We start from the raw sequence: 23,377 nt of genomic DNA on the forward strand, positions 1-23,377 counted from the left end.
TTCTTTTCTTTTCTTTTTGAGTTTACCTGGGGGAAAAGTGCAGCTGGATGAAAAATTTTGGTCAGTGGTACATTTTTTTTTCCTACTGTCTTGCAAAGAGGTTTCTGTTTTAACTCAGTCTTCTCAGCTTTCTGCTGAATTTTTTCTTAGCTGGCCCTATCAGAGAGGAATGTGGCACAAGGTGCTCAGAAAGCAGGGAGACATGGAGAGCAGGAAGGATAGAGGAGCTGGTGCTGGAGGAAGGAACGTGGAAGCTGAGATTACAGATTATACGCGGCTTGTTGGTCCCAGGGTGAGCTTGGTTTTTTCCAAAGCCTTCTTATAAACCAAATAAAAAGGCACCCCCTTTTCTCTAGTTCCCAAGAGAATTCGTTAACACCAGAGGATATGATTACAGAATTAGAAGAAGAGGACTTCCATACTAATTATAAGGCTAATAGGCTGTTATTGAAGGACCTCCATCTGTGGCCAAGTAAACAAAATCACACTAAACCAGAGATTCTTAATCCTTTTTGTGTCATGGACCCCTCTGCAGTCCAATGACGTCTATGGAACCCTTCTCAGAATAATGCTTTTAAATGAATAAAATAAAATGCCTAGGATTGCAAAGGAAACCAATTCTTTTTTTTTTTTTAGCTAGGCAATGGAGTTAAGTGATTTGCCCAGGGTCACACAGCTAGTAAGTGTTATGTGTCTGAGGCCGAATTTGAACTCAGGTCCTCCTGAATCCAGGGCTGATGCTCACAAAACACTTTAAATGCCAAGTTATGCAGTAACTCATTTTCGTCTTTGCAGCTAGATGACGCAGTGGATAGAGCTGCCCCAAGGAAACCAATTCTGTTGAAATACAGTTATTTGATTTTTTTAAACCAGCCCATGGGTTCTACATTAAGAATCCCTGAAAATAGTGGGACATTACTTCTCAACTTTCTGTCATCAATCAATTAAACAATAAGCATTTAAACACCTACTGTGTGCAGGTTCTAGGGATGCAAAGACAAAAATGAAACATCCCTTGCCCTGGTGGTGTTTATGCTGTGTCAGGGGCGATAATACGTAGCTCTCTCAGCACGCCAGTTTTAGTGATGCTTTGAGGGTCTAGACCCGAGACGGTGGTTCCCACAGGCATCTTCAAAAGTTCAAAGAACTCCATGGAATTCCCTGTGCACATATTCCCATTGGGAGAAAAAAACTTTCCCAACTACTGGAGGATTTTCCTCCAGTGCCTCCCTTTTCTTTGACCAAACACATATATGTGCACCAAAATTCACCAGAACTGATGGAAAAGATTGATGAGAAATATTGTAAGTAAATTAGTAATTCATACCAGAAGCCAGGGATGTTTTGACACATTATATACTTCTCAACTCTTTGCAATCTGCCTTCTATACTACCTCAACCTAGCTTCTGAAACTATTCCCTTGAGGGCTCCTACCGGCTCCCTAATCACCAAATCCAAAGACCCTTTCTCAGTTTTCTTTCTTGTTTATCTCTTTTTCAGTATTTGGTGCTGTTAGTCTTGAAACTTGTCCCTCCTTTGGCTTCTGCGAAACCACATTCCTCCCTTCCTGACTGTTCTGTCTCCATCCCCTGGCTCCGAAGTCACTTCATATCTAGGGCCTTCCTTTTCTTCTGTCACCTCTCATTGTGTATGTCTCTGGAGTTCTGGTCTCGGGCCCCTTCTCTCTGAACCCATTCTTCCTTGATATTCTGATTGACTCCCACTGACTTCAACTCTCTCCACTGTGGAAGTCTATAGCAAACAATCTCTCTCTTGGGTTTCCACTTATATCCTAGATATTTCCACCTATATATCCTGCTAGGACCTCAAACCTAGTTTGTCCAATATATCAACTTATTCTTTCTGATCTCCCCAATCTATGTCCATGGCATCACCACTTCCCTAATTACTGAATCCAGAGGAAATCCTGGAGTTTTGTGGTTTTTTAAAAATTCTTCCCCTTCCCCTTTATCACATTTATCTACAGAGCCACAGAAATTATGGTATCATAGGAATGCAAAAACAACAATATACTAAAGCACAGGAAATTCATATATAATTATCAGGGTTCCTCAAGTGAATGGAAAAGGGCTCAGAAGGTATTGTCAAACATTCAACTACCACTGACTTTGTGTAAAGTCATTGTTGTCTGAGCTTTTCAGGAATTGCTATTCTCCAATGTGTGTCATAATTCTCACCTCCCATGTCTTTTCTTCCCTTGACTGGAATGCCATACACCCTTCTAAACACAGCTCTGGACCCAGAATTGAGAGAAAAAGGTCCTTCAGAGACCCAAGTAACTCACAGCACCTGAGGCAAATGCCCGGCGATTCACTCCTTAGATCTCTGCTCATACTCTTACTGACTCTTGTTTAGCACATAAGTTCTAACACACCTGAGTATATGGTTGTCTAGACCATAGCTTATTAAGAGCAGCAACTAGAATAGAGGCAGGGCTGTTATAAATAGGCAACTGACATTGGGAGGAGCTATAGCCTGACTATGGAAGGAGACAGAAAAACTAAAAAGCAGACATAGAATTGTTATATTTCATAGGGCAATAAGAGATGTTCTTAATGATCATGCCAAATGTTAAAAAAAGGAAGCTAAATCACATTAGTTCCAAATCACTAATAATTAGAGAAATGTAAATTAAGCAACTCTGAGGTTCCAGTTCACACCCATCAGATTGGCTAAGATGACAAATAAGGAAAATGACAATTGTTGGCGGGACCATGGGGAAGCAGGTGCACTAATGTACTGTTGAACTGATCTAGCCATTCTGGAAAGCAATTTGGAATTATGCTTCAAAGGCCACCCAACTCTGCATACCCTTTGATCCAGTGATACCACTCCTAGGCCTATATCCCAAAGAGAACAAAAAAGGAATAGGGACTTACATGTCTAAAATTACTTATAGTGGCTATTTTTATAATAACAAATATCTGAAAACTCTATTGGGGAAGCGCTGAACAAATTATGGTATGCAAAAGTAATAGAATGTTGTACCACAAAAAATAAACAGAGGGTTATAGAGAAATCTGGGAAGACATGTGTGAACTAATGCAGAGAGAAGGAAACAGAACCAGAAGAATCATTTATACAGCTACAAAACATTATAAAGAAAAACAACTTTGAAAGACTTGAGAACATTGATCAATGCAATGACCAACGGTGATTCCAGAGGATTGATAATGGAGTGTGCTACCCACCTTTTCACAGAGGTGATGGAATCAAGGTATAAATATATACCAAATTTAATACCAAAATAATACACAATTTTTCAGATACAACCAATGTGAGAATTTGTTTTGCTTGACTACACATACTTGTTACAAAGGTTTTTCTTTTCTTTTTTCCAATGTGTGATATAGAGAGGATGAAGAAGAAAATAAATATGTTAACAAAAATGCACATTTTATTTGGTATCTGTTAAGTTCAGAATAAGAATAAATGCATTTTTAAAATATATTTGTCTTCTGTTTGAGAAATCATTTAAATGTACAAAATATTTTAGAAATATTCCATAATAAGTTAATTAAAGTAAAATATATTTTAGTGTTTCAAGGCTAAGCTTCATTTATCCGGAAAATTCACTTCTGTGAATAAAATAATGATTGAGAAAAGAAGTAATACTATATTATAAGAGAAAAGCTGCATAGACCATTGGAATAATCTTTATGGACCCCAAATGGTCCTCAGAGCACACTTTGAGAACTATTTGCTTTAGAGGTCACTTTATCCAAACTCTTGCCCCAAAACAGGATGACACCTAACCCATTGCAGAGAAATATATGTTTATCTTGGTTTTGAATATCTCTAGGGAAAGAAATTCTACCATTTTCCTTGAGCACATGTTAGGGACTAAGAAAAAAAAGTCTCCTGAATGACAGCAAATTTAGAATTTTTGTTTTTATTACACAGTAAGGGACTAGTTACTTAAATCTATAACATAACAAAATATAACATAGCACAGCATAGTATGACACGACATATATAATATACTATGATAATATGATATTGAGCATATTTTAAAAATGTATTTTTTATTCTAAACATCATAATGATATAAGATGATACACAATATATGTGATATAATGTAATATAATAGAATGTAACATAATATGATATAACATATGACTTAATATGAGATATAGTATTTTATAATATAAGATATTATGATGTGATGCAATGTAATATAACATAATATAACACAATATGTGATTTAATGATATAATATATTATTAAGTGACATAATATAACATAACAATATATTAACAGCAATATAGGATACTGAATAACAATAGTTCACACTCATAAAGTACTTCCTAGTCACCAAGTATTTTCCACACCTTACCTCATTTGAAGGGGAAAAGGACCTCACCTGGTATGTATTGTCAAAGCTGTCATACATGAACCGCGTGATCAGAGATGTCTTCCCAACTGTAAAATAAGAAGATATTTCAGCTAAAGCATTCCAAAGCTAAATTCTTTATTTCTTTTTTTTTAAACACCTTTTCAGTCAGAGAAATACCAGTCCTTGCTGGAGCTAAATCCCAAAGGTGAAGAAATGAATTGAATGATGAAAACCAAAAACATCTATCCCACCTCCACCACAGTTCAGAGCATTTAGAGGGGAGTCCTGCAAAGACATGCTAAAATTTGTCCTAAAAACCTCTAGCAACTGAGAGGCTCTCAGAGTTAAGGGAATGGTCCTTTCCCTGAAATCATAAGGTTTTTCCGAAGAATGCTCAGTCTGGAAGAAACTCATAAGGTTCATGATCATCCAGTTTGGAAGCCAACTAAGTCATAGTATTTCTGAGCTGAAAGAATAATTTTACCCTTTCATTTTACACAGAAAGAAACGCAGGCCCACAAAAGTGAGATGACTTGCTCCAGGTTCTACAGGTAGAGGTCAGTGGCAAAGTCAGAATTCAAACTCGGATCCTCGGACTCCAAAGCTAATGTTACTTCCACTCTAACATTAGTTCTGCAACTTTTTTTTTTTTGCTCCCGATACAGTATTCTTAGGCAGGAAGAATCACAGCACGCTAAATGTTTAAGTTGGTGACATTCTAGGAGAACACACACTTCCCTTCAAAAATATCAGCCATCTTGTTTGAGTTTAAGGTATGAGGTGTTCTGAGATTAGAGTCTGTTGAATTACAGACAAGTTTTTTAAAAATTTTGTGAATATTATGTGTACTATACCATATGTTTTGGGCATGTAAGATGCATATTAAGCAAAATTATTTATAAACTTTCTCTTATTTACAATAACATAATATCCTAAATTTCATAGAACATACTGAGCAAAACACATCATGACCCTTGAGAACCACTGTTCCATGGTAACCCACATACTCCTCCAGAGAAAGTACCTGTTTTCAGTAGAAGTGTAGAAAAGAATTCTGCCTTCATTCAATTTATTACCAGTGAGACCTCCATGAAATAGAGGCAGGAAAAGGAAAGGGCTTAGCTAATTCTGGTTTGAACATGGCATTTAAGCAAGTTGAGCTCTCTTTACCAAACCAGATTCAGTTAGTTGGGAACGAGTGTTTTCTAAAGTACAATAGAACTTAAATAGGAAGCAGGGCTCAGGTTCTGGCAGCAAGGTAAGTGGTGAGGTGGACAGAGTTTGGGGCCTGGAGTCAGGAAAGACCTGAGTTCAAATCTGGCCTCAGACACTTGCTAGGTACGTGACCCTGGGAAAGTCACTTAACCCTGTTTGCCTCCGTTTCCTCATCTGTAAAATGTGCTGAAGAAGGATATGGCAAACCACTCCAAAACCTTTGCCAAGAAAACCTCAAATGGGGTTCAACAAAGAGTCAGACTGAACAACAACAGAGCTCCGGTCCACGACTTTTTTTAAGATGGAAATAATGCCAGGAAAATTATTTTGGGGGGAAGGGGGTACTTCTTCCTTGACAAAAAACAGTCTTGGCTCTCAAGGAGCTTATGGACTAACTAGGGGAGACAACGTGTAAACAACTATGTACAAATAAGATGCAAACAGTATAAATTGGGGATAATCACAGGGAGGACATAAATGATTCTTTTTTCTTTTTTAATATCTCCCTGCCCCCACCCAACAGCTTTATTCTTGTTAGGTTCAGGGCTTATATTCATTTGCACAACACATTAAAGGTCTAGGCCAAGTAGGCTAGAGAATGGGGCAATGGCAAGAACGCTGAATCTGGAATCAAAAGACCTGACTGAGTTCTAATCTGAGCTGTGCAACTTCTATCTCTGTGGCCTTGGGCAAATCATTTAATCATCTTGGGCCCATTCCCTTACCGGAAGAATTAGTGAGACCTAATCTAGATCATCTGCAAGGTTCCTACCAATTCTAAATCTTGTTCTGCAAACAAATGCTTTCCTGAAGTCTGATTTGGGGAAGTTGTACAGTCGTGTCAGACTCTCCATGACCCCATTTGGGGTTTTCTTGGCAAAGATACTGGAGTGATTTGCTATTTCCTCCTCCAGCTCATTTTGCAGATGAGAAAATTGAGGCAAACAGAGTTAAGTGACTTGCCCAAGGTCACATAGCTAGTGTCTGAGCCCAGATTTGAACTCAGGAAGATGAGTCTTCCTGACTCCAGGCCTGGTACTCTCTGCCCATATGACCACGGACAAAGCACTTAATGTCTCAGTGGCCTAGACACTTGAGAACATAACTTATAGAGAAGTTGCTTGTCTTCATCACTGGGGGAAGTTTCCATACTGGGAATTCCCCACATCTGATGAAATCATAAATCTGTACTGAAAAATAAAATAGACTATTCTTGAAAATCAACATTATATTTTAAAATTCTTATGTATAACATACACATATGTATACATATATACATAACACTTTTTGTTTATATGTACAGGGGATTCCAAAGTCTTTGTGAAATTTTAAGCTATTGAGGCTTTAGGTTATTAAAGTTTAAAACTGCACTAAGATTTTTGGGACACTGTGTAATGTACTCATATTGACTTGGAAATATTTATCCTTAACTGATCATAATCTGGAAACCAATTTGTCTTTTTGTTTGTTTGTTTGTTTGTTTCATTATTCCAAGACTGGAATACTTAAGGAAGATAAATTTCCCACAAGAAGTCCTCTTTATCCAATGAGAAAAGAAAAATAAATTATGTGGGAAAAATATTTGCTTTATAGACTACAGATACATAGGAACCAAGATATCTCTTGGGAAGTCCCATCAAAGTACAGAGTATGGTTGGAGGAATTAGATGATGATTTATCTCTGCTGTGCAGGCTGGCTAAGGACCAAGAGGACCAGGGGATGGTTATTGCTGGATTTCTAGAGGCCTGGGGTGACTCTGCAGGAGGAGGATTATTGTAAATCTCCTGAGACAGATCAGAGCAAGCCTCCAATGAGAGCCTCACTACTGGGGTGGAAATGGGATATTAGGTCATCTCCCTAAACCAGCTCCTAAGGGACAAATGTGTGTTCTCAGAATGGTGATTATGCCATGAGGTAACCAGAAGCATTAACAAGGGCCTCCTTCATTGTCATGTAGGGAGAGGGAAGATATTTTTTTCCCCAGGCTGGAATAAAGCACTAGTTTTGTGGCTGACAGATACACATAATAAAGTCAGAAATATGGCTTGGTGCTTGAGACAATGATCTTGCCTCATTACTTACCTTTTGTTCTGACTCAAATTCATTTGCATGTTAAGACAGAAAGGATCTTGGGAATTTCTAACTCTAAGTGAGATAGAAAAGGGCTGCTATCTCCACCCCAGACATGGGTGTTGAATAGAAGACTTAATCTTAGCCTGGGGTGGGAGGAGGGGATTCTGTCTGACTTTTGTTAACTGAATGTGGTGGCCATATCTAAAGAGCTGTCTGCCTTTCCTTATCAGAGAACTATTTTCTAGCCACTACATCCAGATGGCTGACAGATGGGGATGAGCCTAAAAGCTGGTCCCAGGGAGAAGTGCCCAGCAGAGACTACCTGCCCAGCAGTGGCCACAAGTAACGAACACCAGCTGAGACCAAGCACTCCTCAGTCACCAGTGATGAAGAAACCATGGGGAGCTTTTATCGTGCTTAGCGGAAACATCCGTATAATGACATCACCAAAAGACATCAGTGGTCCTGTAGCATCAGAGACTGAGTTTCTCCTCCACACATACGTGGGTATGACCCTCATATGTCATCCCCATACATGCTTACTTTTCCCAAAGCTGATTTGGGGGGAGGGGGGAGCTCTATTACTACTTTTCTTACTATGTTACTTCATTAAATAGCTTTATTTTGAACTAAGTACATCCCCTTTCTAATTAGAAAAAAATTTAATTCATCACATGAGCTATGGTTTTGAGGATATGAGAACCCATAGAATAGCTTGAACATAGGGTAGTTATTCTGAAGACCCTATCCATGTGTGAGAGAGGCACACCCCAGGTTTTATATCCACATGCATATTTTTTTTGGTCTGGCATGTCCCCCAGAGATGCTTTTAGACAAAGGTATCAATTTCCTTTCAGAGATAATGCCTTGCCTATGAAAATGCCATCAGACTTGGTATATGAAAATTGCTACTTTTCACTTACAATGCAATGGCCTGTGGAAACATTTCATGTAATTCTAAAGTGAATCATAAATAGATTATATTTATATAACACCTTAAGGTTCACCAGGCACTTCACGGGCACCACGATGCTGCAAGGTACAGCTTTCTCTCTCTTTTATAGAGAGGAAAATAGGCTCAAAGAGATTAAGATTCACCCAAGGTCACAGAGTCAATAAATGGCAGACCCAAGGTTACAAGCCTAAGACCCTAGTGTTTTCTGACACTAAAGCCAATATTCTTTCCACTAGAACATGTTTCCTTGTTTAGGTGTTTTCAGCTGACTCTGGGTCTCATCCTCCACATGAAATACCAGGAGATTGGGTCCAGTTAAAAGTAAGAGGTGCTGCCAGTCCCAGAGCCTCCATGTTGCTAGAACAGCACATTATGTTACCAGAATTTTCAAGGTCATCTAGGGAATTGATGGAAGTAGAAAGACTGCTGATGGAATGATTTAGTGATTGTAGACTGGCCATTATTTGGTCCTATGAAGTGGGTGAGTAGAATGTCTTTCTTGAAATGGTCAGGTTAGAGGAGTATTTAAAGGGAGAGATCATAGAGCAGAACATTGGCCCTGGAGTCAGGAGAACCTGAGTTCAAATCTGGCCTCAGACACTTGCTAGCTGTGTGATCCTGGGCAAGTCACTTAACCCCCATTGACTCTAAAAAATTTTAAAATAAATAAATAAAATTAAAGGAGGAGGTCAGTAGTGACTGGGAAGCTCAGGATGGTGGTACCCACATAGTTGGTTGGTATGTTTATTGCGATATTAGAGGGATTTTTGCAGGTTTCTGGGTTGGACTGAGCTGGTATAATAGATACAGGACATAATTGTGGTGTAGTGGATAGAGTCAGTCAGCCAACTAGAATTTATTAAGCGCCTGCTACATACCGGGCGCCACACTAAGTGCTGGGGACACAAGGAAAGGAAAAGAAAAAGAATCCCTGCTCTCAGGGAGCTTATGGTTTAATGGAGGACCCAATGCAGCCACGTGTACGAGCAAGATATGTACTGGATAAACTGGGGCCAGTCTCAGAGGGAAGGAACTAAAATCAAGGGGAATTGGAAAAGGCTTCTTGCAGACAGTTAGGACTTCAGCTGAGACCTGAAGGAAGCTAAGGAAGCCAGGAGGCGGACATAAGCATTCCAGCTAGAGACAATGCTGTGGGTTGGGAGGTGGAGGACTGTGTGGAAGGAACCACCAGGAGGCCAGTGTCACTGGATCTCAGAGTAGGTGGAGGGTGGCAAGATGTAAAAACACTGGAAAAATAGGAAAGGACCAGGTGACAAAAGGCTTTGAATATGGGGAGAGAATTAAATTTAGAATCAGGAAGATCTGAGTTTGAATCCTGCCGTGGACATTTACTAGGTCCGTGACCCCAGACAAGTCATTTAATTTCCTTGGATCTCAGTCTTCTCATCTATAAAATGGGAACAAGAATAGCATCTATCTCACAAGGTTCTTGTGAGGTTCAAATGGGCTAATACATGTTAAAGCTCCTTTCAAAACTTGAAGTGCTGTCTAAATGTTAGCTATTATTATTCTCATGAATCAAATCGCTCCTTTGCCCACCCACAGAGCATGCCCTAGTATAGAGGGAACAAGCAGAGGAGCCATGAAGCCCCAGCCAGCTGTCTTCCTGTCTGGACAGATAGCACTGTGTTCCTGAATGGCAGCGACTAAGCTTGATCCCAGCTCCCACCCCTCGAGAAGCAGGCTGCTTGCGGAGGCTGCACTAGGTATTTGAAACTCAGACAACATAAATGGCTCCTCCTACTGAGGAAAACCAAAATTGATGAAGGAAAAACCAGTAGAGGTATTTGCAGCCTGCTTAGAAAAATGCTACATGGAACTGAGGTGTCCAAGAATGTTTCCCAGACAACCCTAAGAGAAGTATTTTCTTCTCGGGGTGATGTGTATACATTAAGTAAAACTGTCAAGCTCTTCTACCCCAGAATATCTCACCCACCGGCCTGACCCAGTATGAGATCTTATCCCAAAAGCTTTATCCCAAAGGAATAAGGTATTTTTTCTCCATGGGTCCCTGGTTTAAATGCAGATATGTCTGGAAGAGGTAAGCTATTAAGCTATTATCATCCATTAACACCTTATGATGAATCTGTTTATGAGACTGCTTTCCAACAGGACAGCTTAGCTGAGGGCAGGACCTAGAGAAAATAAAAGGAAGGGATACCAAGATATGATGCAGAGTCCTGGATTTGAAGGCAGGAGACCTGAGTTGAAATTCCATCTCTCTCACTTATTTACCTCTGTAAACAACCAAGCCACTTACCCTCAGTTTCTTTATTTGGAAAATAGGATTGGAGGAAGGGGAGAGATTGGACTTGATGGCCTTTAAGGACCCTTCCAGCTTTAAATATATGATAATGGGATTCATTACATCACAGATGAAGAAACTGAGGCCAGCAGAGATTGTGACTTGCCAAGGGTCACACAACCAGTAAATGTCTGGAACTCAGTTCTTTCTGACCTCAGGTTCAGTGCTCTAAGAAAACTCTACTTTGTCAAGTAGATCTGATATTTACAGGGTTTTTATAAGGCTCCGGGACATAGAAATCTCTGATGATCAGGAGACCAAAATTTTCCCAGTCAGTCATTCAGTGATGTCCTCTGGGCCAACAACTCTGGCACGAAAGTCATCCTCATTTAGCTTGACCCACATTACTCTAAGGCAGAACTTTTTCTGAAATTTTTTTCTTTGGTAAAACGAGATAAATGATTAGTGAGAAGCGAAAGTTGTAGCATATTGGACAAGAGGGATGGTGAAAGAGAGATGGAATTTGACTCAGTTCAGGGTGAAAGGGGATGATGGAGTCATGAATAGTAAGCAAATAGAGTGATAGACTTGGCATCACAAAGACTTAGGTTCAAAGCCACTTCAGATACTTGCTAGCTGTGTAACTTCCTCTGGGCTCTCAATTTCTTATCTATAAAGTGAGGGGATTGAATGAAATGGTCTCTGAGGTTCCTTCCTATTCAAAATCTATGATCCTGTGGTCCTCCCCTTCCTTTAAGACCCAGCTCAGGTGTCCCTTTCTTGGTCTTTCCAACTGAAAGTGAGGTCTCCCTTCTCAAATCTCTCATGCCACTCGGTCTGGATTTTTCCTAAGCTCAAATATGTATGTATATGTGTGTGTATATGTATATATACATGTATACATGCATGCATATACATATATATATACTTGAAGAGAAGAGAAGAGAAGAGAAGAGAAGAGAAGAGAAGAGAAGAGAAGAGAAGAGAAGAGAAGAGAAGAAGAAGAGAAAGGGGGGAGAGGTGGGGAGGGAGGAAGGGAAGGAGGAACAGAAAGAGAGAGAGAGAGCTCATATCAGTGCTTTGGATATTTATCTGACCCCTCCTACTAGGTTGTAAACTCTTGGAAGGCAGAGAATATGTCTTGCTTCATTGCATTTATCTTTATTGCTTCATTCATCTTTGCATTCTGAGCACCTAGTACATTGAGTACATTGCACGTAGTAAGAACATGATAAATGTTGTTGAATTAATTGAGTTGACCCAGGATCAGGGAATAAGGATTATAATATAGATTGCAAAATCTCATCCACTAGCATTTATAAAAAAAAATATAGTATCAAGATCATATAGTTGTTTCCTCTCATGTCAACTTCTCAACATTCACTTAACTGGTTGTGATGCTATATATCTATCTAAATCTGTAGATCTATATCTATATCTATATTTATACGTACTAGGATCACATATATACCAGGACTACATAACTATTTATATACACATGTACATATATACACATATATAGGACTATATATGTTTCTGTGTATAATTTTATATATGTGTGTGTGTGTGTATGTGTGTGTGTATACATGTATATAAACTATGATGCCCAATAGGAACCCAAGTGAGTTCAATTAGATTTTTTCCTCCCTATGCTCTGCTTTTAAAGGTGAATATATCAAGAAAATGAGTTGATACTCAAATGTACAAACTTCTCAATCAGAAAAGAGAAATTCAATTACATCTGTTATAAAATGCTTACTAAGGCAGGAAGGAAACTTCATACATTTCTGAAAGAATTTCAACCACAAGTATGGAAACGAAAAAGATTTCCCGGGTAATCTTCAGAAAAATATTGAATTTTCCATTTTCTCCCAAATCATTCATATTAATTGAGGTTTTGCTATAGTCACATTAAGTAGCACTTCTATCATATGATACCTCCCACTTGAAAAGGCCATCTTAGTTGACATTTGCCAACTAAGTGGAGAGACAAAGGCAGTATTTATGGAAAAAATTCAGCAGGGACAATGAAGGAGATTAGTCAGGAAACCCAAGATTTTATTAGATAGCATATAGATCTGTGGAAAACATTGCAAACCCTGTCACTCTCTTTTCTCTCTTTATGTTTGTTTCTCATAGCAGCCTGTCTCTTTGGGATTGTTTACCAACAACAAATGACTATTAACTTCCCCTACAGACATAGGCAGAGAATGCACATGGCTGTGGATGATAGGGCATAGCCTTTCTGTGTAAGAGTGGAGCTGGTGAACATTTTTATAGCTCAGAAAGTTTTTATAGGCTACCTGTAAGGCAACAGGAGGGTTATATATAAAATATAAAACCCTCTGATCAGAAAAAACCCCAGGCCCTCCCATTGATGTTGAAGCCTAATAGGCTCATGGTTTTCAAAAGCATACTGGAAACTGCCAGAGTTCTAACTAGGGTAGGACAGCAAGAGCTGTGTGCCAGGATGTGGAATTTAAGGGTTGAGACAGGTTGGAGTGAGAAGGTGGGTGGGAGCCAGTTCTTGTTGACTTGGGGCTCCATTTCCAGCTTGTGAGGTTGAGATGAATGACATATCTTGACAGACAGAGCTTCTGGGTAATTAATAATCAATTTATTCATTAGGCTAGCTAATAATCAACAAACTGATGGTCAGTGGTGTCTCCTGGCAACCAAAGAAAAAAAACATGGAAAGCTTGAAAGCTTTTAATAGTTTTTGAAAAGGATTACTCCTGACAAGTGAAAATCAACCCTAATCGGTGGACATTTAATGGGGAGGTGGGCTAGAAGTCTTCATCTCCTCCTGCTAAGAACATGGCTTGATCATGAGACTCAGTGGCCTCCAGCAATCTGGGCAGGGGTATCCATCTCCATACAGACCACTCTGCTTGGTTTTCTCCTTCATGAGCTGAGTCACCCTAAATTCTAATGGAAGGGTATAAGGACAAGGCCTCTTTTCCTCGGGGTAAGTGCTGGTCTAGATTGGATTCTATTTATATTCTAACAGAAGTGAGGTCTCCTAGTTGGGTGGGGTCCTGTCCAAGACTGAAAAGCATGTTCCCTGAGGGCTAGGGGTAATCTCAATCAGCCATGTCCTTCAGAGGCTGACCTTTCACAGGAGCTGGGCCTCAATGAAGAAACAGAAAAAGAAATGGCCTGGATCCTAATTTAATAATTGGTTATTAATATAATAGAAAAATAATTTTTCTCAAGGTCCTTCTGGCAGTGGCTGGAAAGAGAAAGCAGATGCTGTAGCTATTAGAAGTCTGATCTCTGGTCTTCAGGCAGAGAAAGGGAGGTCTATCCTGGCCCTGGCAACTGGCAATTTGGTCTTTCCAGTGCCTATAGCATATATGGGTAGCCCAGATTCCCAGGTGACAATAGTGAGTGAGGGGCAGTGGGTATGTGGACCATCTACTGATCATATATCACTTCAATCTGGTATAGACCTCTGCTCCCCCTGGAAGAGGCTGGGGTTGCCCTACCTGGCATAGGTGAGCTTGGAGCCAGAGTGCAACCAGGAAAGGATGAACACCACCCTTCCCCATCCCCATTCAAGCTGTTGACCTATGTTATGAAATCAGGAGCCAGGACAGACCCACAATGCCTTCTGAATGATCCTTGGCCAAATCTCAGAAGCCTAGATTTCAACAACTTTACTTAAATCCCACTAGCCTGGGCTTCCAAATATTCCTTGCTCTGACACTAATTCTGGTCCTGTCTTTTCTCCTCTGTAAAATGAGGGGGCTGGGTAAGCTAGTCTCTACCATACCATCCAATAGACTGTGGGTCCATGAGATTTGGACTCTACAGGACCCAACCTCAGCTCAGCCTTAACTTCAATAAGAGTTGAATGAACCTTCCCTTTGTGACCCTGGGCAAGTCATTTCCTTTCTCGAGGGCCTTGCTTTCTTTCTCAATAAAATGAAGTTGAACTGATGACCCTGAAGTTCCCTTCTAGCTATAACATTCTGTTTCAACGCTTTAAGGATTTTAGGGGGGTTGGTTTCAAGTCCTATCTCAGCCTTCTCCCCCATTTGAAATAGAGAATGACTACTATTAATCCCCAACCCTAGCCTTTAGTAATCAGGCTTCTTGTATCTCAAGTAAGAAGAAACAACTAAGCTTAGCATCTATCTGTCAGAAAGAAATAATAAGTTAAAATTGGTAATTACAAGATGGTCTACTTCCTCTTCTCTTCCTGGATCTCCAATGATGGGGACTGATGTCCTAGACATTGAATCTCTGAACAAAGCTCTATCCACCTGAGGGTGCCTTTCGTGGTTCATGTGCCAGGCTAGGTGTATTGTGATTCAGTCAATTAATCAATCAGTCAACAATCATTTATTGAGGGTTTACTGTGTACTAGAGACTATGCTGATGCTAGGATTATAAATAAAATAGTAAGAAAGTCCCTGCCTTTAGGGAGCTTACATTCTACCCCAGGGACAAAAAAAGTCATGGATCTGAGAAAAGTTAACTTTTCTTCTTCCAAATTTTTTCCCCTAAGTTTTACATTTCTGACCCCATCCTGCCACACAAGCCAGAACCTGAGGAGCATCTTAAATGATACGCTATTTCTGCTGCCTCCATGTCCTTTCTATCTGTGACTGTTACTTGGCATTTGCAAGATAATCAGCATTTGTGAAGTACTTCTCAGGCATTGATTATCTTTCACAATATGCCTAGTGAGTCACGATTATGATATTATGCCATGTTATTAATATCATCATTAAGGATGCTATTTTACAGGAGGATAATGATAAGATATGCATGCTGATAGCAGCTCCAAGACAGATGGATTATTTTCTGGGAAACTGGAGTAGGGCTGCAGTAAGTGGGAGACCCTTTCCCTAAAAAGGAATTTTATTTCAACCTGTAATTACCAGGAAGGACAGGTAAGAGAGACCTAGGAATCCTGGGAGTGAGAGGCAGGTGGTAGATACAGAAGAAGCAAGGATGTTATTGGAAGGAAGGACAGTCAGAAGTGAAGATGTAAGGTATGCTAACTCATCTTGTTCTCTTGAATCCCTCTTTGGCATCATCACCCAAGAAGGAAGCATCAAAAGCTGGCTCCCCCTCCCCAAATTATTGCCTTTCATAGGCTTATAGATTTAGAGCTGGGAAGGACTTCTGGGATCATTCAGTCCAAGATCCCTCATTTTATAGATGAGAAAAACAAGTCTCAGAGAAGTTAAGTGACTCGACCAAGGTCATGCATGTAGAGGGTAGCTGAGTTGGGTTTGGACCCAGATCCTCTGGCTTCCAAATCCAGTATTCTTCCCACTATATTATGCTGCTTCCCAACTTCCTCTGGTTTCTCCAATGGCATTCCTTTCTCCATGGCAGTCCAAAGTCACAGTGAACCACTAAACTTTAATTCTGTGTGAGGTAATTCTGGGATGTAAAATATACACTGCAACATGTCAAAAATTCAGGACTATTCATCCACTCACATAGACAGAAATCTTTCTAAGCTTAAGGTCACGTTCTTCGTGGGTTACTGTAACTAACTTGGTGATCAGCTGGGGCCATCCTTCTGGTGCTAAGCCCATAAGAACTTAGCTGGGCTAGGATTCAGATGATAGACACAGTCTATCATCTGAATCCACATACAAAGCCTTTTCAGCCTGGTGGGACCTGCTAATAATGCTCTCTGCGCAGCTACGGAGCACAGTGGATAGAGCCCCATGCCTGGAGTAAGACCTGTGTTCAAATCTGACCTTAGACACTTATTAGCTGTGTGACCCTGGGCAAGTCACTTCATCCTATTTGCCTCAGTTTCCTCATTTGTAAAATGAGTTGCAGGAGGAAATGGCAAACCACTCCAGTATCTCTGCCAAGAAAACCCCAAACGGGGTCATGAAGACTTGGACATGACTGAAAATGACTGAACAACAAGAAGCTAATGCTCTCACTTTGTTGGCGCAGCTTTCGAGGATTCAGGGCCACTTTTGTTTGACGAGAGGCAATGGAGGAAGATTTTCATAGAGAATAAATGACCCATAATAGAAGTGAAGAGCCAGTAGAGTGTCAGATCCCTTCTCTAGGTGGAGGTTTAAAGACTTAAACAACACTATGCGAGTGCTCCCTGATGCCATTCCAATTTAGTTCACTCTGCCTCATTAGATCAAGGCTCATCCATCACATGGACCCCCACTCCCAGGTTGTTATTGCTAGCACATTTTCCTTGCTCCCCTCACTTTCGGTCTCTGAAGAAGCTAAGGAAGTGATTGATTTGATCTCTAGCCCTTCTTTCTAGCTTATTGTGTAACATAATAATAATTGAAATAGCATGTAAGATACCTCCTGGGAGGCCGACTGGTATAGTGGATAAAGAGCTTATCTCAGAGTCAGAAAGACCCGAGTTCAAGTCCTGCTACTGACTGAGTGACCCAGGGCAAGACATTTACCCTCTAAATAATCTAGGCATTTGTCTAAGGATATAAGTTGTAGATCAAGTGGCAAGACACATTGGTAGAGGAGTTTTCTTTTTAGCAGGAAAGTCATAGGTCTGTTCTTTACTACGGCCATCACCCCACAAAAAAAAGAAAAGATAAAATGCAGCATGTAGCCTTCACCATTGTAACAAGCGGTAATAGAAAGAAGCCTGGACTTGGGGTCCTTGCCGGGTATCTGTGGGACAGTCCTTCCTCACCTCTGCACCTTAGTTTCTTCGTCTATAAAATGTAAATAATAATACTTTCCATACCTATCTTACAGGTTTGTTGCAGAGAAATCCCGAGAGTACCATATCCTGAAATATGAATGATTATTTCTTTTAAACTTTGAGCCTCACCTGACCTCTCTGGATGGTTCCAAGGTGCTTAAATAAGGTATATTTTAGAAAGGAATATTAATGCCAGTGCTTTCCCTCTCCCAATTATCTCCTATTTGTCCTGTATATAGGGGGTTTTTTGGTATATATTTGTTTGCATGCTGTCTGCTCCATTAGACTGTAAGCTCCTTGAGGGCAGAGACTATCTTTTGCCTCTTTTTGTATCCTCAGTGCTAAACACAGGGCCTGGCACAAGTAGGTGCTTAATAAATGTTTATTCAATTGAAGTGAGTTTGGTGGATGACTTTTAAAGTCCTTCTAACTCAGGTATTCAATGGTCCTGAGGCAGAGTGACACCAGGTATTGGCCTGTACCAATTTTCATTCTATAGTTAGTGCTCAGTGGATCCCAGAGTTCCTTATTTCGTCATCCCCTCTCCTTCAGATAGCTCGCGCCTTGCCTTCATTCTCCTTGGCACCTTGGCAACCTTTCTGTTTAGAGGTTCATCTCACCCTGTAAGCCCAGAGAGGTAGGATCCCCAGTTTCTGTAAGAGCTCAGTTCTAGGACCCTCTCCTACAGGAAAGCTACTGCAATAACTCCAGTCACGCATTAGTGCCTCCTCCTCCAAATTGCTATCTTCATTTGATATTTAATTTTTTGTATGAATACCTACCCCTTCCCCAATAAAATGTAAGCTCCTTGAGGTCAGAGATTTCTTTCTCTCTTTCTTTCTTTTTTCGGCTATTTATCTTTAGAATCTAAGTGCTTCTTGACGTATATATCCTTTAATGCTTGTGGAAACAATGAAGGAAGGAAGGAAGGAAGGAAGGAAGGAAGGAAGGAAGGAAGGAAGGAAGGAAGGAAGGAAGGAAGGAAGGAAGGAAAGAGAGAAGGAGGGAAGGAAGGAAGGAAGGAAAGAAAGAAAACCTTTAATTATAGAAATGCAAGGAAGCGAGAGAAAGTGTATTCTCATCTCTTCTTCAGGCCAACTGATTCCCCTTTGTGCTTTTTCATGGTGGTTGTCTCCAAGAGAAATCTCTTCAACTTTTATGATTTTTTTGGGGGGTAGATTTCTATCCCTCTCTCTAGGTCAATAATCTTTCCATTAATTTCCAAGATGTCAGGGACTTCTTGTAACCTCAGCCAGCAATATTACAAGGAGTTCTTCACTAGTTGTTATCTCAGACACACTGTGACTTCCCTGCTTAAATACATTCCCTGTCTCCTCATTTCATTTGGTATCAAGTCTAAAATCTTTTGCTTGGCTTTCTAGGCCCTCTATAATCTGGATCCACCTTGTTAAATTATTTGAACTCTTCAATCAGCAAAGAAAAGATTAATTATGTTTATTACATTGTGCTCACCGAGGCAGAAAAGTAGGCTCATACTTATTTAGAAAGTTTAACTACAAACATGGAACAAAGTGATTTGGTGGGTAATCTTCCCAGTAAATTCAGTTAAAACAAATATTCTATGGGCCTCATAGGCCCTCCAGTAAATAGAAAGAATAAATATTCCAAGAAAGCCTACCCAGATCTAGTTCCAGCATTCCATGAGCCCCATACTTTCTCCAGTAAGTGAGGGGAGTGGATTTTCCAGAGGACCTGGCTCTAGGTCTAACATTCTTTAAGTCTCATGGTCCCTTCAATAAGTGGGAGGAAGATTTTCTCAGTCTGGGTGATACCAATGTATCTTCCGACCTGAGGTATTTGCAATTCTTATCTGAATATCAAGGCTCAACGTTTAAAATGGGATCTCTGGTAAAGTTTTCTTTCCAAGATATACAATAGGGTCTACTAGCAAATATAGAAGACCAAAAGCTATTCCACAGTAGATTAGTCAAAGAATGTGAACAATTATTGAAAGAATTATAAGTTACTAGCGTTTAATAATGTGAAAGAATTCTCCAAATCACTGATGAGATGAGAAATGCAGATCTCAACTCTGAGGCTTCACCTCACACCCAGCAAATTTGGAAAGATGGCAAAAGATAGGAATAGTAAACATTGGAGGGGTTGGGCAAGTTAGGCAAAACTAATGCATTGTTGGTAGAGCTATGAATTATTTTAAACATTTTGGAAAGCAATCTGGAATTATTTAAAATGTTGAAAATATTTTGATTCATTTGACCCAGAGATTCTGTGGCTAAGTACCTACCTCAAGGACATTAATGACAAAAAGAAAGATTCCATATACATCAAAATATTTAGAGAAGTACTTTTGGTATGAGCAAAGAACTGGAAATAAAATAGACATCCATCAATTGGGGAATGGATAAACAAATTGGGTACAGGAATGTAATGGAAAGTTACTATTGTGCTGTAAGAAATAATGAATATAATGACTACAGAGAAACATAGGCTTATATGAACTGATATGAAATGAATTAAGCAGCACAAGGAAAACAATATACACAATGTGGAAGAACAACAAAATAATCAAAACTGGAATTTTGCAAAATTATAAAGAGCAAATTTAGCCCCAAAGAAGAGAAATCAGAAGATTTACCTCCCACTTCTTTACAGATATTGGGTATATTGTTTTTCTTGTTCTGCTTAATTCACTTTGTATCAGTTCATCCTTCCTCTGTTTCACTGTATTCAGCATATTCATTATTTCTTAAAGCACAATAGTAATTTTTGATTACATTCAGGTACCACAATTTGTTTATCTATTCCCCAATTAAAGGGTACATAATGTCAGACTATTTCACCATGTTGAAAAATACTCTATTAGTTAGTTTTGCTGGACTATTTTTCCCCATCTTTTTTTATTCTTTGTTATAATTATCTGTAAGGGCAAGGAGGGATACTTCAAGAAATGTATATAATGTAAAAATAAAAGATACATATAAATATTTTGTTGTTGTTGTTGCTTTTAGGCAATTGGGGTTAAGTGACTTACCCAGGGTCACACAGCTAGTAAGTATCAAGTGTTTGATCTGATGCTGTATTTGAATTCAGGTCCTCCTGACTTCAGAGCCGGTGTTCTATCCACTGCTCCACCTAGCTGCCCTAAACATTTAATTTTTTAAAATGATAAAATGTGGGTATTGGTTCCTGTGGGATATGGGAAGGTGGTGGATGGTAGGAGGGAAATAAGGCTATGTTAATGTTAATATTATTGTTAAAAGCTATGTAAACCTTTAGCCCAGTCTCTTTTCCTTAATCCTACTTCCCAGAAAAACATGGGCCTCTTCTCCCCTATAGGGAAAAGTCCTGAGAAAGCCATAGGAATAATGGCCCAACGTGCATGAATTCATGTACCCTTTACTTACTATCCGGGATAAATTTCTGAATATCAGAGACACCTGTATTGTTGTAGCCATAGGTGATCAAAATGTGAACATTTTCCCCTTTCAAATAACTTTTCCCTGAAAGGGAGAGTGAGTGGTCCCTAAAGCTGCTTACTCCTGTTCCTGGAGGCAAGAGGCTGGACTTAAGGATCTCCCAATGTTCCTTTTATTTGTAGGAGTCTATAGTTACTTATGATGTCCTCTCTCGACATTTTTTTGTTTTTTGTTTTAAACAAAGGGTTACATCATCATCAACCTGAATTTCTAATAAGATCTCCCAGGAGAGTGAAATTGAGATATTCCCTAGAACACAAGTTCAATATGACAGGCAAGGTTTTATTAAAAACTCAGAGGCAAATCATTACAGTTCCTTTGTTTGTTCTCTGTTCATTGTTTAACAGCTTTATTGGAAACCTCTGGTTGTTTAGACCCAGGAAGAATGAAAACAGATAAACAGGAAAAAAAAAAAGATCTCAGGATCAGATTTAGAATTAGAAGGGTCTTTGGAGATCACATAGTCAAGCCTTTATCCAAAGGTTCACATATCTAGAGCTGGAAGGAACCTCAGAGCTCGTCTAATCCATTTTATAGATGAAGAAACTGAGGCTTGGGGTGGAAAGTGACTTGTCCAAGGCCACACAAGCAGTACGTATTACAGTTAGGATATGAATGCAAGCCCAGTGATTTCAGAGGTCCTATCCACTGGCCAACCTGCATTTCATAGATGAAGACTCTAGGGCCAAGAGACATAAGGTGAGTTGGCCAAGGTTACAGAGTTAGTGCGTAAAAGAACTGAGATCTGAACCCATGTCTTCTGATGACAAATCCTTTGGTCTTTCCACTATACTTTGCTGCTTCTTCCTTCCATTCCAAGAGTCCAAGCAAGATCAATCAATCAACCAATGAAATAAACAAGTATTTATTAAACACCTTCTAGGTGGCTGGCACTGCACTGAGTATTATGGGGGTTCCAAGTCTAAGACATGGTCCCTGCCCTCAAGCAGATTACATTCTGTTTTGTGGGCACCCAGGTCCTCCTTTGGAAACCACTGCTGTAGACAATGGAGTGTCATTGAAGATTTTTGATTAGGAGAGTAACATGAGAAAAGTAGAATTTAAGAGAGATTAAGATGGCAATAGATTCATGCTAATTGCCAGAACCTGGAGAAAAGACTGGAGATAGGGAAACTAGGTAGAAGGTTGCTAGAGTAATGAGCATGAAATAATCCCATTAAGGTGGCAGTAGTGGGAAAGAAGGAGAAAAGGAAATAGTTTTAAAGAAATGACAGGATTTGGTGACTGTGACTTCAGTAATGGAAGGAAAAGAAAGAATATAAAAGGATTTGAAGGTTTTTGGCCTAATGCTCAAACAATTATGATATGAGAGAAATGAGGTGAGTAGGGAAGGGAACAAGGAGGAAGACGGTTTATTTTGGAACAGGTTGAGTTTGAGGGGATAGACATATGTTTAAATGGAGATAATATTTATGTATCTTAAACTTAAAATGTCTCAAAATTATCCCTCTTCTGAAATTCCTATTACTGTCAAGGATACTACTATACTCCTAGTCACCTAGGTTTGAAATCTTGGTGTTATCCTTAACTCCTCATTCTTACTTACCCACATATTCAATCAGCTCTCAGATATTGTCATTTCTTTCTCTAAGCATCTCTCACATGCAACCCTTTTTCTCCATTCATGCAACTACTCCCTAGTTCAGTCACTTATCACTTCTTACCTAGATTATTGTTATTGCTATCATCCTTTAATTGGTCTCTCAGATTCAAATCCCTTCCTGCTTCAATTCATCTTGCACATAGCTGCCAAAGTGATGTTCCTAAGGTTGGGTCAGACCATGTCATCCTTCTCTCTCCTCACCACTTATCAGTGCCAGTATACACACACACACACACACACACACACACACACACACACACACACACACACACACATGGGTGTATATATTATGTATGTGTTTGTATATATATAACATACATATATGTATGCGTGTGTATATATATATATGTATGTATGTGTGTGTGTATGTATACACATACATACAATATATAAAGTCCCCTGTTTGAAATTTATAGCTCTTTCCAACTTGGCCCTTCCTGCCTTTCTGATATTCTTTTATTTTACTCCCTCCCACAAATCCTATTATCTATCCACACAAGGCATATTTGCTATTTTTCATACATGACATTCTATCTTCTGTTTTGTACATGGCTCCCTGTGTCTACAAAGCTCTCCCTCCCAACCTCTGACTCTTCGAATCTCTAACTTTACAACCTAAGTGCTATCACCTCTGGAAGGTGTCTCAGATCCCACCCCCACTGGCAGCTGACATCGCCATCCCCTATAATGTTACCTTCTGTCTACACTGTATGTAGCTTGTATGTTCAGATTTATATGTATTGCCTTTCTTACT

General features: G+C 39.6%; 1 protein-coding gene across 1 annotated transcript in view; it reads right to left on the reverse strand.

Moving 5' to 3' along the window:
- RAB6B (RAB6B, member RAS oncogene family) overlaps positions 1-23,377 on the reverse strand; it is a 170,450-nt gene that overhangs the window by 59,995 nt on the left and 87,078 nt on the right. Inside the window, exon 2 of the mRNA XM_020986074.2 lies at positions 4,386-4,444. Coding sequence (XP_020841733.1) covers positions 4,386-4,444 — 59 coding nt within the window. The remainder of the gene's footprint in view (positions 1-4,385; positions 4,445-23,377) is intronic.

Source organism: Phascolarctos cinereus, unplaced genomic scaffold (assembly GCF_003287225.1).
Source record: "Phascolarctos cinereus isolate Bilbo 61053 unplaced genomic scaffold, phaCin_HiC Scaffold_726;HRSCAF=1367, whole genome shotgun sequence".
NCBI lineage: Eukaryota > Metazoa > Chordata > Mammalia > Diprotodontia > Phascolarctidae > Phascolarctos > Phascolarctos cinereus.